This window comes from Nerophis ophidion, linkage group LG05 (genome assembly GCF_033978795.1).
Source record: "Nerophis ophidion isolate RoL-2023_Sa linkage group LG05, RoL_Noph_v1.0, whole genome shotgun sequence".
Taxonomy (NCBI): domain Eukaryota; kingdom Metazoa; phylum Chordata; class Actinopteri; order Syngnathiformes; family Syngnathidae; genus Nerophis; species Nerophis ophidion.
Genome location: NC_084615.1, coordinates 16,604,728 through 16,621,234, shown reverse-complemented (window position 1 = coordinate 16,621,234; position 16,507 = coordinate 16,604,728). Strand labels below are relative to the sequence as shown.

General features: G+C 40.9%; 1 protein-coding gene across 2 annotated transcripts in view; it reads left to right on the top strand.

Annotated features, from left to right (window-relative positions):
• Positions 1 to 5,886: 5,886 nt before the first annotated feature.
• stx5a (syntaxin 5A) overlaps positions 5,887 to 16,507 on the top strand; it is a 28,067-nt gene continuing 17,446 nt past the window's right edge. For both annotated transcript variants that reach the window (XM_061900209.1, XM_061900208.1), the window contains exons 1-2: positions 5,887 to 6,039; positions 6,482 to 6,626. In XM_061900209.1, coding sequence (XP_061756193.1) covers positions 6,564 to 6,626 — 63 coding nt within the window. In that variant the 5' untranslated portion in view covers positions 5,887 to 6,039; positions 6,482 to 6,563. The remainder of the gene's footprint in view (positions 6,040 to 6,481; positions 6,627 to 16,507) is intronic.

The following is a 16,507-nucleotide window of genomic DNA, read 5'->3' as shown; positions in this document are numbered from 1 at the left end:
CCGGGAAGAGCTAGACGAGGTGGCTGGGGAGAGGGAAGTCTGGGTTTCCCTGCTTAGGCTGCTGCCCCCGCGACCCGACCTCGGATAAGCGGAAGAAGATGGATGGATGGATGGATGATCAAAACTATCAGGGTTATCATTATTATCTATGTATTGTCGAATGGGCTAAAAAAAGTACTTAAACACACTCAAATTAATTCACTTTTTTTTTTAAGTTTTAAAATAAACAGACGTTGTTATAAACCACACTATTTTGCATGTTTTGTGTTTTTTTATGCGCCACTGGTAGCGTTTTAGTCTCAGTATTTCATCTATTTTAATGTTTTAAATATAGATTTTTTTTTTTTATTGAAGCACTTTTAGATGTTCAAAACCCCAAAAGCAGTGAAGTTGTCACGTTGTGTAAATGGTAAATAAAAATAGAATACAATGATCTGCAAATCCTTTTCAACTTATATTCAATTGAATAAACTGCAAAGACAAGATATCTAACGTTTGAACTGAAAAACATTGTTATTTTTTGCAACAATGAGCTCATTTGGAATTTGACGCCTGCAACGTGTTTCAAAAAAGCTGGCACAAGTGGCAACAAAGACTGAGAAAGTAGAGGTAAAGGTGACTGAATTATACTGTTTCATAAGAGGGCTGTTGTGACGTTGAAAAACACATTTTAAAGGCACTAAACAGGTTTTTATACTCCAGCCATGAAAATGTTTGATTTACAATCATGCATCTTGGCAGAAATTAATTTATCGCGGTCATGTCCGGAACCGTAACGGACTTCAAGAAGAAAATCACCCCTGTGGAGCCCATCAACATCCAGGGCCGGGAGATGGCAGTGGTGGGGCAGTACAAGTACCTGGGATTCCACTTGAACAGCGGACTGGACTGGAAGGACAACAGCAAAGCTGTTTACAAGAAGGGCATGAGCAGACTCTTTTCCCTGGGGAAGCTTAGGTCATTTAATGTGTGTTGGATATCTTTTATAAGTCTGTTGTGGCCAGGGCCCTATAGTTTGCAGTGCTTTGTTGGGGGAGCAGCACCAGCAAAGGGGACTTAAAATGGAGCTGTTTCTTATATACTGTAATATTGTACATGGTGTGACACACTCTTCCCGTTGTTGTGCGGGTTCCATGGACCACTCAGGAAGGACATGATCGTCGAGCAGGTTTGACTCTTTCATTTTTTCAAATAAAGCTTGTCTACAAGTCGGATCGCTTTTCAGCTCTTTCTCTGCTGCTCGCTCCTCGGTCGCTTTTCAGCGTAGTGGTCTCTCGTGCGCTGTTCTCTCTTGCTTTCGCTCCTCATCCGTTGCTGCAGGCTCTCCAACTCCTGCCCCGCTCTCTCCTCCTTCTCCCCTTTAATGCAGCGTAAGGAGAAATGTTAATCGTTTCCTGGTGTGTGAGCCACGCACCTGAATTAGATTGCGGCGGCGTCGCTGCCGGCACGCCCCACCTCTCCGCTCAGCCGCATTCTCTGCCTCCTTGCCGCCATCTTGGGCAGGGCTCCAGGCTGCCCTGCCCCGCCATCGGCCCGTCAACTCCGCCTCTCCGCACATGGTAATTGGGATATGTTATATATTGTATATATTATATAAAAATATTATATAATAATATATCAGTATGTATTATATACCGTATATATAATATATAAATATTACATATATGTATTTATATTTGTACACTGTAGACCACAATAAGGAAGCAAAACTCAAAACAAAACATATTTTTTGAGTTCATGGACTCAAATATTTGAGTATATCAGCTCGTAAATATTTGGGGTTTATTTTGAACGTGCTTTTTAAATTATAATTGAATTACACTTTCCAATTAAGTCAACTCAAAAATGTTACTCCTCCTGCCTGCTACCTGAAGAGAAAGTGCCCGCAAATGCTACAAAATAAAAGCACTTCCTCTGTGTGTGTGTGCGTGTAATAATAATTGATATACACATACACAGAGAGAGTATAATAACAATACAAATCTATAATGCGATTGAGTCATTCTTAATTTATTCTTGATTCAATTTAATGATGTGTTCTTTCAAAATAAGACAAAATGATGTTTAATCCACTGAGTTTTAAGCAACTGTGAGTTAACTATTTTAAGTAGCAGTTAAATAATCTGCAAACAAGTGAATATCAATTGAAAATAACAAGTTCAGTCAACTTAAAAAGAAGGAAAATGTTACTCACACTCAACATTTTTAAGTAAGTACAACTTTTAACAACTTTTTAAGTTTACACTACTTATTCTATTTAATTATTTTGAGCATTCCGGTTTACGGTATGGTATATTTTGAGTGAGGACAGCCTGTTTTCACGTCCGTTTTCCCACAATATAAACAGCGTAACTGCCCAATGACGTTATAACTGTAGAATGATCGAGGTCGAGTTCTTGGTTTCTTATGTGGGTTTATTGTTAGGCAGATTCATTAACATCCTCCCAGCGCGGTAACAACACACAACAACAGCAGTCACGTTTTCGTCTACCGTAAAATAGTTTGTCTGACGTAAAAAGCAATGTTGTGACACTCTTAAACGGGACAATACTGCCATCTACTGTAGACGCATATGTGACAATAACATATACGGCTTTTAGAGAGTGCAGTGCACAACTGCGCACACAACAAGGAGACGAAGCAGAAGAACAAGGAAGATATAGCCGCAGCGACGCCGACGATGAGTAAGATGAAGAAATACGCTTGTAAGTTCCAAGCCGCAGCTGCGATTGTACCTGGATAGCCTCCGGGAAGAAGTAGTGGACTACCAAGTGCATGGCAGTGAAGATCTTCCTCAGGAAGCAAAGATTGACCGGTTTTGGGCCATGCTAGGGAGAGATGGAAGATTCAAAGGCTCTAGTGCATTTGATGAAAGCACTTTTGTGTGTGCCACACAGCAATGCATCATCAGAGAGGGTGTTCAGCATGGTTAGAAAAATAGTGACAGAGAATAGAACAAGGATGGACAATTCAACCCTTAACTCAACAATGAGTAAATGAGTGTTATGTGTGTGTATATGTGTAAATAAGTAAACACTGAAATTCAAGTATTTCTCTTATTGATATATATACATATATATATATATATATATATATATATATATATATATATATATATATATATATATATATATATATATATATATATATATATGTAACTTAGCTACTGTGTGGAACAATTTCCCTTTTAAATCAATAAACATTGTCTAAGTGGCAATAAACGAAGGACAACTGTAAATTGTACTGTAAAATTACCCTTTCTTTCCTTTTTTTGAACACAATTTGCTAATGGGGTTAAAATATGTCTTCTAAACTACAACTGATGAGGTACATTAGGGTAAGAAGAGGGTGGATAAATGTTATACCAGTGTAGTTAAATGTTATACCAGTGAAGGGGAGCGTGGACGAGCACATGTGGTCGATCCCTTGCTTGTTTGGAGTCGAGGGGGTTGAGAAAAAGGTGAGGGCATTTTTGTGGTTTTTGCATGTTTTTACATGTCAGGCAGCAGATGCGGGTACCTGTGCCAGAGACCAAGACCGAGGCCCCCGTGGTTGATATTACCTATAGTGTACATCACTATATGGAGTGTACTGCACATGTGCAGTGTGGTATTGGCCTGCAAGGCTGGAGAGTCGGCTTTCAATCTCAGTTAGAATCTCTTTGATGAGTATGCATGTTCTCCAATGTTTTTGTGTGGGTTTTTTCCATGCAGGTACCACCTTCCACATCACTAAAGATGGTTAGGAACAGGATAAATGTACATTTTTTTGTGATGTAGTGATTGGAGCATATACTTGTTGGTGACAAAAAATATTCATGAAGTTTGCTTCTTTGATGAATTTATTATGACTCTACTGAAAATGTGATCAAAAGTATACATACAGCAATGTTAATACTTTCTTACATGTCCCTTGGCAAGTTTCACTGCAATAAGGTGCTTTTGGCAGCCATCCACAAGCTCCAGAAGGTCTTATCTTTGTCCATGTGATGTCAGATGAAACAAAAATGGAGCTGTTTGGCCACAATAGCCAGCAATATGTTTGGAAGAGAAATGGTGAGGCCTTTAATCCCAGGAACACCAAGCCTACTGTCAAGCACGGTGGTGGTAGTGTTATGCTCTGGGCCTGATTTGCTGCCAATGGAACTGGTGCTTTACAGAGAGTGAATGGGACAATGAAAAAGGAGGATTACCTCCAAATTCTTCAGGACAAGCTAAAATCATCAGACTGGAGGTTGGGTCTTGGGCGTAGTTGGGTGTTCCAACAGGACAGTGACCCCATAAAAACGTCAAAAGTGGTAAAAGAAAGGCTTAATCAGACTACAATGAAGGATTTAGAATGGCCTTACCAAAATCCTGACTTAAACGTATGGACAATGCTGAAGAAACAAGTCCACGTCAGAAAACCAACCAATTTAGCTGAACTGCACCAATTTTGTCAAGCGGAGTGATGAACACACACAGTCAACATTCACACTCACATTCACACACTAGGGACAATTTAGTGTTGCCAATCAACTTATCCCCAGGTGCATGTCTTTGGAAGTGGGAGGAAGCCGGAGTACCTGGAGGGAACCCACGCAGTCACGGGGAGGACATGCAAACTCCACACAGAAAGATCCCGATTGAACTCAGGACTACTCAGGACCTTCGTATTGTGAGGCAGATGCACTAACCCCTCTTCCACTGTGCAGCCCACACCCTGGACTATATATATATATATATATATATATATATATATATATATATATATATATACATATATATATATATATATTAGGGCTGCAAATCTTTGCGTGTCCCACGATTCGATTCAATATCGAGTCTTGTCGTCGCAATTCGATTATTTATCAATTTTATCAATTTTTGTCGATTCAACGCGATTCTCGAGTCCAAAACGATATTTTTCCGATTCAAAACGATTATGTATTTATTCAATACATAGGATTTCAGCAGGATCTACCCCAGTCTGCTGACATGCTAGCTGGGTAGTAGATTTTTTTGTAAAAAGCTTTTAGAATTGTAAAGGACAATGTTTTATCAACTAATTGCAATAATGTAAATTTGTTTCAACTATTAAACGAACCCAAAATATGACTTATTTTATCTTTGTGAAAACATTGGACACAGTGTGTTGTCAAGCTTATGAGATGCGATGCAAGTGTAAGCCACTGTGACGCTATTGTTCTTTTTTTTAAATTTTTTTTATAAATGTCTAATGATAATGTCAATGAGGGATTTTTAATCACTGCTATGCTGAAATTATAACTAATATTGATACTGTTGTTGATAATATTCATTTTTGTTTCACTACTTTTGGTTTGTTCTGTGTCGTGTTTGTGTCTCCTTTCAGTTGTTCTGTTTATTGCAGTTCTGAGTGTTGCTGGGTCAGGTTTGGTTTTGGAATTGGATTGCATTGTTATGGTATTGCTGTGTAGTGGTTTGTTGGATTGATTAAAAACATATGTATATATATGGATTTTAAAACAAATGAGAATCAATCAATCAATCAATGTTTACTTATATAGCCCTAAATCACCAGTGTCTCAAAGGTCTGCACAAACCACAACACAAACCACTACGACATCCTCGGTAGGCTCACATAAGGGCAAGGAAAACTCACACCCAGTGGGACGTCGGTGACAATGATGACTATGAGAACTTGGAGAGGACGAAAGCAATGGATGTACAATGTATTCGATTCGATTCGTATTCGAATCAATTTTTTCCCACACCCCTAATATATATATATATATATATGTAAATATATATATATATATAGTCATATTTGACTTCTATTTTCTTCCTTATCACCTGTTGAGTGACAGTATCTTGACACGTACTTCCCTCACCGGGCTGCAGAGGTGGTTGTGTGGCGGCCTCTAGCGGCGACAACTCGGACCTACACCGACCGTCCATTTAAGCAAACGTGGCAGTGACGTCAAAGCCGGAAATGCCCCGGATCGAAACTTTAAAGTCGGCTTGTGTTTTTTCCCTCCTCCATCGCCAGCTCTCTGAAAATGGTGTGATTTACTCACAAGTAAGTATTAACTGGTTTGTGTGCATTGTTTCCGCGTCAACCAAGGTTAGTGTGGTATGTTGTGTCGAGTTTGAGCGAGGGAAAGCGAAAGGAGCCGTATAGAAGGACCAGTTAGCTCCTCTGTTGCTAATGCTAACGTTAGCCGGTCAGCTGTGTGACGTAATGACGGCCTACAACTACACACACTTTAATGTCACATTGGCAGCAACTTTGGAAAGTAACTCGCTGAAGATGTTATTTTTTCACCATGTCTACAATAATTTATCGTCACAGTGTAATGTTTTAACATTGAGTAGGCGAACAGCTAGCTGAAGTTAGCATCGGCAAACAGCTGCTACGTCATCTGTGAGTCAGTCAACATGAGTGACGTCATCGCCACGTCTTGCATTGCCAAATAGAAAGTATGTGTCCAACAATCAGCCTTGTTGTTTGTCTTCCCCAGGTCCGCTCCACGACGAGGGTGCTGCACTTCCAAGTGGCTTTTTGACGAGCCGTGGGGCTGCTGAGCGTTTACCGGCGACAAGATGACGTGCCGTGACCGGACCATCGAGTTCCAGTCGGCCTGTAAATCTCTCCAAGGCAGACAGGTGAGTTGGGCTCTTGTCTACGGCTTGGTTTAAAGGCCTACTGAAACCCACTACTACCGACCACGCAATCTGATAGCTTATATATCAATGATGAAATATTAACATTGCAACACATGCCAATACGGCCTTTTTAGTTGACTAAATTGAAATTTAAAATTTCGCGCCAAGTATCCTGTTGAAAACATCGGTATGATGACGCGTGCGTGTGACGTTTCGGATTGTACCGGACATTTTCTTCCAGCCCCGATCCCAGTTATAAGTAGTCTACTTTAAAGGCCTACTGAAATGAGATTTTCTTATTTAAACGGGGATAGCAGGTCCATTCTATGTGTCACACTTGATCATTTCCCGATATTGCCATAACGTCGACGATAAAGTTCTCAACTTTTGGTCGCTAATAAAAAAGCCTTGCCTGTACCAGAAGTAGCAGACGATGTGCGCGTGACGTCACGGGTTGTAGGGCTCCTCACATCCTCACATTGTTTACGATCATAGCCCCCAGCAGCTAGAGCGATTCGGACCGAGAAAGCAAAAATTTCCCCATTAATTTCAGCGAGGATGAAAGATTTGTGGATGAGGATAGTGAGAGTGAAGGACTAGAAGAAAAAAGAAAAGACTAGGGCAGTGGGAGCGATTCAGATGTTATGAGACACATTTACTAGGATAATTCTGGAAAATCCCTTATCTGCTTATTGTTTTACTAGTGTTTTAGTGAGATAATATAGTCATACTTGAAAGTCGGAGGGGTTTGGTGACCGCCAGCGTCTCTGAGGGAAGCCACATGGGAGCCAAGAGAGTCGCAGCTGCCTCATTGGCAGCTTCAGGAGGAACGACACAAGCTCCGCTCATGTCTACGGTAAGAGCCGACTTATTACCACAATTTTCTCACCGAAACTTGCCGGTTGACATGTCTTAGAGAGCCATGTTCGCTTGACCGCTCTGTTCCATATTAAAGCTTCACTGTCCTCTTTAAAGACCTACTGAAACCCACTACTACCGACCGCGCAGTCTGATAGCTTAAATATCAATGATGAAATCTTAACATTGCAACACATGCCAATGTGACCTTTTTAGTTGACTAAATTGCAATTTTACATTTTGCGCGAAGTATCCTGTTAAAAACGTCGCGATATGATGACGCGTGCATGTGACGTCTCGGATTGTAGTGGACATTTTGATCAAGCACCGATCCCAGCTATAAGTCGTCTATTTTAATCGCATAATTACACAATATTCTGGACATCTGTGTTGCTGAATCTTTTGCAATTTGTTCAATTAATAATGGACACGTCAAAGAAGAAAGATGTAGGTGGGAAGCGGTGTGTTGCGGCCGCCTTTAGCAACACAAACACAGCCGGTGTTTCTTTGTTTACCTTCCCGAAGGTGAAGCTTTACTATGGAACAGAGCGGTCAAGCGAACATGGTTCCCGACCACATGTCAACCGACAGGTTTCGGTGAGGAAATTGTAGTAATAAGTCGGCTCTTACTGTACACATGAGCGGAGCTTGCGTCGTTCATAATGCATCCGTCAAAGAGGCAGCTGCTGACTGTCTTGCCTCCTCCGACCGGCCGCCCCCGAACGTGGAATGCTTCACCGTGGAGGAGGGGGGAAAAAAACTCAGCCCGGCCTGACCGGCTGCCTTCGCTTCACCTCGTCGAGAAACATGGCTTCCCTCAGAGACATTGGCGGTCACCACACCCCTCCGACTTTCAGGTACGACAGTATAATATCGCTACAACACTAGTAACACAATAAGCAGATAAGGGATTTTCCAGAATTATCCTAATAAATGTGTCTAATAACAAATCTGAATCGCTCCCAATGCCCTGTTTTTTTTTTTTTCTATTCCTTCACTCTTACTATCCTCATTCACAAATCTTTCATACTCGCTCAAATTAATGGGGAAATCGTCGCTTTCTCGGTCCGAATCGCTCTAACTGCTGGTGGCCAAGATTTTAAACAATGTGAGGAGCTCCACAACCCGTGACGTCACGCGCACATCGTCCGCTACTTCCGGTACAGGCAATTGTTATCTCGGTCCGAAAAGCTCTTTTTGTTGGAGGCTCCCATTAAAAACAAAGTGAGAATGTGAGGAGCCATCATCGGGTGAGGTCATCGTCTGCGACTTCCGGTAAAGGCAGGGCTTTTCTGTTAGCGACCAAAAGTTGCGAACTTTATCGTCGATGTTCTCTACTAAATCCTTTCAGCAAAAATAAGGCAATATCGCAAAATGATCAAGTATGACACATAGAATGGACATGTTATCCCTGTTTAAACAAGAAAATCTCACTTGAGTAGGCTTTTAACAAATTGGGATAGGCTGATTGGCAACACTTAGGCCCCTCTACACTAGGCTAAGGTTATCCAGGGTAAATCCCACCTAGGTAGGTCTTTATTGTCATTGCACAAGTACAACTAAACTTTGTTTTCAGCACAAACCCCTTCAAGATAAGACAAACAAACAGTGTACAGGGTTACAGAACAGGAATGCTGAAGGGTCGCCACAAAAGATGGGAAAAATGTAAACGCTGTGGAAGGATGAGTAAAAAAAAATGCTATCTAGACTGGGCTTCTAAGGGGGCCCAGTCTGGAGTGGGAAAAAACCTCCATAGCAAAGTACATATACGTATTACAACGTACATCTCCAGATAACTAGCAACAGACGGGAGGGAGTGGGGAGCCATGGTGGAGGGCTGCAGCTCTCAGGCGCTGCCCATCCGTCCATCTACCCTATGGGATTTGCGTCAAGTGTGTTGGATTGTGGGGTGGGGAATGTGTAGGGATCAGAAGTGGGTAGTAACGCGCCACATTTACTCCGTTACATTTACTTGGTTAACTTTTAGGATAAATTGTACTTCTAAGAGTGGTTTTAATGCAACATACTTTTATTCTAGTATATTTATTGAGAAGAAACGCTACTTTTACTCCGCTCCATTTATCTACATTCAGCTCGCAACCGATTTTTATCAATCTGTTAATGCATGCTTTGTTTGCTTTGGTTTGTCCGACAGACCTTCAAAGTAGGATCTATCACATGCTTGCGTTTCACCAATCAAATGCAGTCACTGGTGACGTTTGGCTCCGTTTCACCAATCAAACTCAGTCACTGATGACCCTTGGCTCCGTTTCACCAATCAAATGCAGTCACTGGTGACGTTTGGTTCCGTTTCACCAATCAAACTCAGTCACTGGTGACGTTTGGCTCCGTTTCACCAATCAAATGCAGTCACTGGTGACGTTTGGCTCCGTTTCACCAATCAAACTCAGTCACTGGTGATGTTTGATTCCGTTTCACCAATCAAATGCAGTCACTGGTGACGTTTGACTCCCTTTCACCAATCAAACAGAGCCAGGCGGTCACATAATTAACTGCACTTTTTTTCTTTATAAACCTTTTATTTATAAATTTCAATATTTATAAATAATTTCATATATATATATATATCTATAGATATATATGTATATCTATATATAGTTATATATATATATATATATATATATATATATATATATATATATATATATATATATATATATATATATATATATATATATATAGTATAAACAAAGTGCAAAGCCATAGGCTCATTCAATCTCATTAAATAACTTAAATTTGGAACACAGCATCATCGTTTTCACAACTTTTTGGTTGTTAGAGGTAGAGTGTTTTAATGTAGAGTTCTAAATCTTTTTTAAAGGCACAAAAAACAGGTCGGGTATTGAGAAACTTACATTTATGAATATAAAACTTAGCCAATAGTATAATGAGGTTACAAAGGGAAAATTCATTTTCAATTTACGGTGTAAAGCCAAATATATATTATTTTATAATATATATTATTGTTTTAGTTGCTTAAGAGATATTCCTGGCTCTGAATTGGTTTATTGCTATTTTATGTTTTTGTGCATTACTTGTTGCCGTCATCATTAAACGAACAAGTTACTCATCAGTTACTCAGTACTTGAGTAGTTTTTTCACAACATACTTTTTACTTTTACTGAAGTAAATATTTGGGTGACTACTCCTTACTTTTACTTGAGTAATAAATCTCTAAAGTAACAGTTATTTTATTTGAGTACAATTTCAGGCTACTCTACCCACCTCTGGTAGGGATGATGTTCGAAACCGGTTCTCCCGATTGTTTGATAAGAAAAGAACCGATTCCGTGGATTGGAATCCCTTTTATGAGAACAGGTTCCCGTTATCGAAGCCACTATACCGTATTTTCGCGACCATTGGGAGCACCGTACTAAAATGCACCGTGTCAGCTACGGGTGCTATTTCTGTATCTGACGCTTAAATAGGGCGCAGGCATGTTAAAACTTACGTTAGCTTAAAACATACACTGTTTTAAAAAGGCAGCAGGAACAAAGCTAAGTAGGGTTGTACATTATTGAAGTATTTATCAATGTACTCGCATAATTTTTTTGATCAATTCTCATCCACAAATCCATCAAAGTCCTCATCTTCTGTGTCCCAAATGAATAGCTGGGCAAGTTCTCCATCAAACACGCCAGATTCCCTCGCCTCATTTTCAAAGTCAGTCTTGTTGCCGTGGCGTTCCTCGGAAAAAGTAAAAGCCGACTTCTCTTTCCCCGGTGTGCGTATGGATTGGCTACCTGTGCTGGTCCCCTTCTTCTCCACCGGGATGTGGAAAGAGAGCAGCACCTCGTCCATGTTGGTGATGTGTTTGCAGGCAATTTTTTTTATTTACAACGCACATAGCACAATATGCTCACTGGTTGCGTCCTCTCTCACCTTAAACATTCGCGCTAAAACTTCCGCATGCTGTCCTCAGTCACGTCCGCCTTTCCTCCATACAAAAAGTGTGCCAGCCCAGTCACATAACATCTGTGGCTTTTGGAACTCAGTGCACACACAACAACCTATCTGGATTCCATAAGAGATTCGATAAGGAATCGGTTCGATAAGAGTATTCGATAATGGCATTGACATCAATAATTTCTTAACAAACTTCATCCCTTGTCCACACACACACACACACAATGGGCGTTTAAGACCATTGTGTGTGTGGTCTCTCAACCCCTTCATCGGCCGACGCAACGCGACCTAATACGCATGCTCGGAAAATGCGCACATCATAGTCACCTCCATTGTTGCTTTGTGTGCAACTTCTTAAAGGGGAACGTTATCACCAAACCTATGCAAGCGTCAATATATACCTTGATGTTGCAGAAAAAAGACCATGTATTTTTTTTTACCGATTTCCGAACTCTAAATGGGTGAATTTTGGCAAATTAAACGCCTTTCTGTTTATCGGTCTTTTAGCGATGACGTCAGAATGTGACGTCACCGAGGTAATACACCCGCCATTTTCATTTTCACATTACAAACACCGGGTCTCAGCTCTGTTATTTTCCGTTTTTTCAACTATTTTTTTGGAACCTTGGAGTCATCATGCCTCGTCAGTGTGTTGTCGGAGGGTGTAACAACACTAACAGGGAGGGATTCAAATTGCACCACTGGCAAGAAATCTGCCGCCAGACCCCCATTGAATGTGCCAGAGTGTCTGCACATTTTACTGGCGATGCTAAGACAGACATGGCACCGAGATATATGGATAACCTGCAGATGCATTTGCAACGATAAAGTCAACGAAATCACAAAGGTGAGTTTTGTTGATGTTGTTGACTTATATGCTAATCAGACATATTTGGTCACGGCATGACTGCCAGCTAATCGATGCTAACATGCTATGCTAATCGATGCTAACATGCTATTTACGCTAGCTGTATGTACATTTGAAACTAGATACCCACATTTAATGCGACACAAACACTTACCAATCGACGGATTTAAGTTGCTCCAATGTCACAAGATGCGAAAGTCCTGATTGTTTGGTCCGCACATTTTACCGGCGATGCTAATAAGGCAGCCATGCTATGGGCGAAATGGCGTCAATAGCTATTCGGTCAATAGCTTCAGTTTCTTCTTCAATTTCGTTTTCGCTATCTGCCTCCATACTCCGACCATCTGTTTCAATATATGCGTAATCTGTTGAATCGCTTAAGCCGCTGAAATCCGAGTCTGAATCCGAGCTAATGTCGCTATATATTGCTGTGGTAACCGCCATGTTGTTTGTATTGGCAGCCCTGTATGACGTCACAGGGAAATGGACAGTCGCATCGCAAATAGCGAAAATCAAGACCTTTTAAAGATTTTTTTTAGGGATATTCCGGGACCGGTAACATTTTTTTTAAAACTTAAAAAAATACAACAAGCCACTGGGAACTGATTTTTATTGTTTTTAACACTTTTGAAATTGTGATAATGTTGCCCTTTAAAAAAAAAAAGGCTGATGCCGCTAATTAACGTTCATGAGATCACACTGCAAAAAGTCAGTCTTCAAAATCAAGAGAAAATTAAAGCTGCAAGCAGCGATGGACGGGACCGCTTTGGCTGCTGCCCCCGCGACCCAAGCCCAGATAAGCGATAGAAGATGGATGGATGGATTATTACACAGAGAAAAAGTTGTATACACATGTGTTATACATCAGTCTCCTAGTAATAACACTTGTAACGTGGCTTGGGCATTTTATAAGGACGCCTTGGTGCCGCCATTTTGAGACTGTAATGCAGTTGTTGTATTGAAGTGGGAATAGCAAACTTCCTGTTGATTTTAATTGCGGGTTGTCAGTGTAGAAATATGTCTCAATGAGACCTATATTGAGGTTTTTGTTTCATGTGTGTATGACAGTCCTACAGTGAGTTAAAAGCAGTTTTGTCTGAGCTATTCGCTCAATAGCTTCAATTTCTTCTTCGATTTCGTTTTTGCTATCTGCCTCCATATCTGACCATCTGTTTCAATACATGCGTAATCTGTTGAATCGCTTAAGCCGCTGAAATCCGAGTCTGAATCCGAGCTAATGTCGCTATATCTTGCTGTGGTAACCGCCATGTTGTTTGTATTGGCAGCACTGTATGACGTCACAGGGAAATGGATAGTGGTTTCGAAGATAGCGAAAATAAGGCACTTTAAAGCTTTTTTTAGGGATATTCCGGGAGGTGTAAAATTTTGAAAAAAACTTCGAAAAATAAAACAAGCCACTGGGAACTGATTTTTATTGTTTTTAACCCTTTTGAAATTGTGATAATATTCCCCTTTAAATGTAACTTATCTGAACAATATCCAGTGTTGTGGTATTTCAATGAACTGGAATCCAGTGTGCTCTGGGACCCTGTTGTAGTCAATCACGCCTGAGACATCATACATTAATTACATTTTTATTAGACAAGTAAACAATGTGACAAAGAACATTTTACATCAATCAAACTCGGGAACTAGATATCAGGTCAGGACACTCCTCACTCTTTTCCCCTCCTCTTCATTGTCCATTCCTTTTTGGTGACTTTGTATACTCTGGACCTAGTTGAGTCGGCAACATACATGGCGGACAATAACTGATACAGTCTGCTTTCCCAGTCTAAAAGCATTCGCCGTTTTCCGTAGTCTTCCCTCGACGGCCAAGTACTACAAAGCACGCTACCTTTTTTTATCACATCCACGGGAGCCTGCATTCTCGTTGTCTCTCCTTCGACAAATGGACATTTTTAGCTGAATAGAATCACAGCTGACTTGGACGTTGGAAAGTTCTCTTGCCGTCTGAGAAGTGTTGTATCGCAAATAGCTGCAATGACTTTCACGTAAGGTATCCATGTGTGATTTCCACAAGCGTCTGTATAGACAAAAGAAGAAATACAGGCATGTGTGGATGACTCGCCTCCATATTTCCAGTAGTTACCTCCAAGTTACGAAACCGATTTGTTATGCTGCTGGCTGTGGCACGTTCTTTCTGACGTCATTTCCTGTGTGGGGCGCGATCTTTCTGGCGTCACTTCCTCTCCGAACTCAGTTTGTAAACGATCAATGAGTCCATACAAAGCTAAGTGCCAGTGATTCAAGAAATACACGGCTCAGTTACCCGTGTCAGAAATTGTCCGAGGAGGGGGACCTTAGAGGCCTACTGAAATGAGATTTTCTTATTTAAACGGGGATAGCAGGTCCATTCTGTGTGTCATACTTGATCATTTCGCGATATTGCCATGTTTTTGCTGAAAGGATTTAGTAGAGAACATCCACGATAAAGTTTGCAACTGGAGAAAAGCCCTGCCTCTACCGGAAGTCGCAGACGATGACGTCACACGTGTGGGGGCTCCTCACATATTCACATTGTTTTTAATGGGAGCCTCCAACAAAAAGTGCTATTCGGACCAAGAAAACGACAATTTCCCCATTAATTTGAGCGAGGATGAAAGATTTGTGTTTGAGGATATTGATAGCGACGGACTAGAAGAAAAAAAACAACGCAATTTTCAACCACGTTGCATTGAGACGGATTTATATGTTTTTAGAGACATTTACTAGAATAATTCTGGGAAATCACTTATCTTTCTATTGTGTTGCTAGTGTTTTAGTGAGTTTAACAGTACATGATAGTCGGAAGTGTACAGCCACGGCCGGGTGTTGACGCGCAGTGTCCCAGGGAAGTCGACGGCAGCGTTATGGGAGGCGCAAGCTCAGCTGATATCCGGTAAATGGCGTTTTTTTAACCACAATTTTCTCACCGAAACCTGCTGGTTGACATGTATTCGGGATCCATGTCCACTGTGATCCATAGGAAAGTTTCAACTGTGAATTTTAAACAAGGAATCACCGTGTGTTTGTGTGGCTAAAGGCTAAAGCTTCCCAACTCCATCTTGCAACTTTGACTTCTGCAATATTAATTGAACAAATTGCAAAAGATTCGGCAACACAGATCTCCAAAATACCATGTAATTATGCCGTTAAAGCAGACGACATTTAGCTGTGTGTGTGCGTAGCGCTCATACTTCCTAAAAACCTGTGACGTCTTGCGTACACGTCATCATTACACAACGTTTTCAAGACGAAACTCCCGGGAAATTTAAAATTGCAATTTAGTAGACTAAAAAGGCCGTATTGGCATGTGTTTCAATGTTAATATTTCATCATTGATATATAAACTATCAGACTGCATGGCTCCCGTATTTTGATTTTGAGAAAACAAAGGAAAACCAATCTTATCTTGATGCTGTCTTACAAAGATCTACAAAGTCATCAAATGTATAGATGTTTTCTTGAGCTTTCATTTTCTTGCCGATTGAGCCATGGATTGAATCTGCTCTCATGAACGTGTGCCCTTTCTCCAGATATTTTATCACAATCTCGGGTGGGCCCCATTCTGCTTTTGCACATTGGGCAAGAGCCGTGTACAGCGTTCAGTTTTTATTTTGACCTCCACAGTTATCCGCCCAAAAGAGTATGCAAGGGGAAGAATCAAGAACAATACATTTAATGAAGGTGCTTGCAACGTCCTGGGCCAATCTTCCAAATATCCCCTCGTGCCATAATATCACATAATCAGTTTGACCATCGGCCCCCATTCGTGCAAATGTCTCATTAAAGACAATAAGGCGACTGACAAAGAAGCTTCGAGTGGTCCCTTGAGATACTAGGTTTTTCTGTTGTATCTACGCGGTTATGTGGTAGTTGCTTGGTCCTGCCATGCGCGTAACAGCTTACTTACAGAACAAATTACAATATCGCATACACTAATGTAAAGCATATCACCTAGGAACTCCAAAATTATCAGCTCAGTTTTGACCAAAATTGAGTTACTGGGTTTTGCCTTTGGACGGGAGGTGGTGGGTAGTAGTAGGTTTCAATAGGCCTTTAAACGCTGGTTTAGTGTGACTGTACCGGTGCTTTAGCTAAATAATTATTAGTTTTAAAGGGTTAAATGACTTAGTGTGGACATAGCCTTAATTCCGGTCCGATCCGGTGGCCATGTACTGCTTGCCTGTGTATTGGCTGGGGACATCTCTGCGCTGCTGATCCG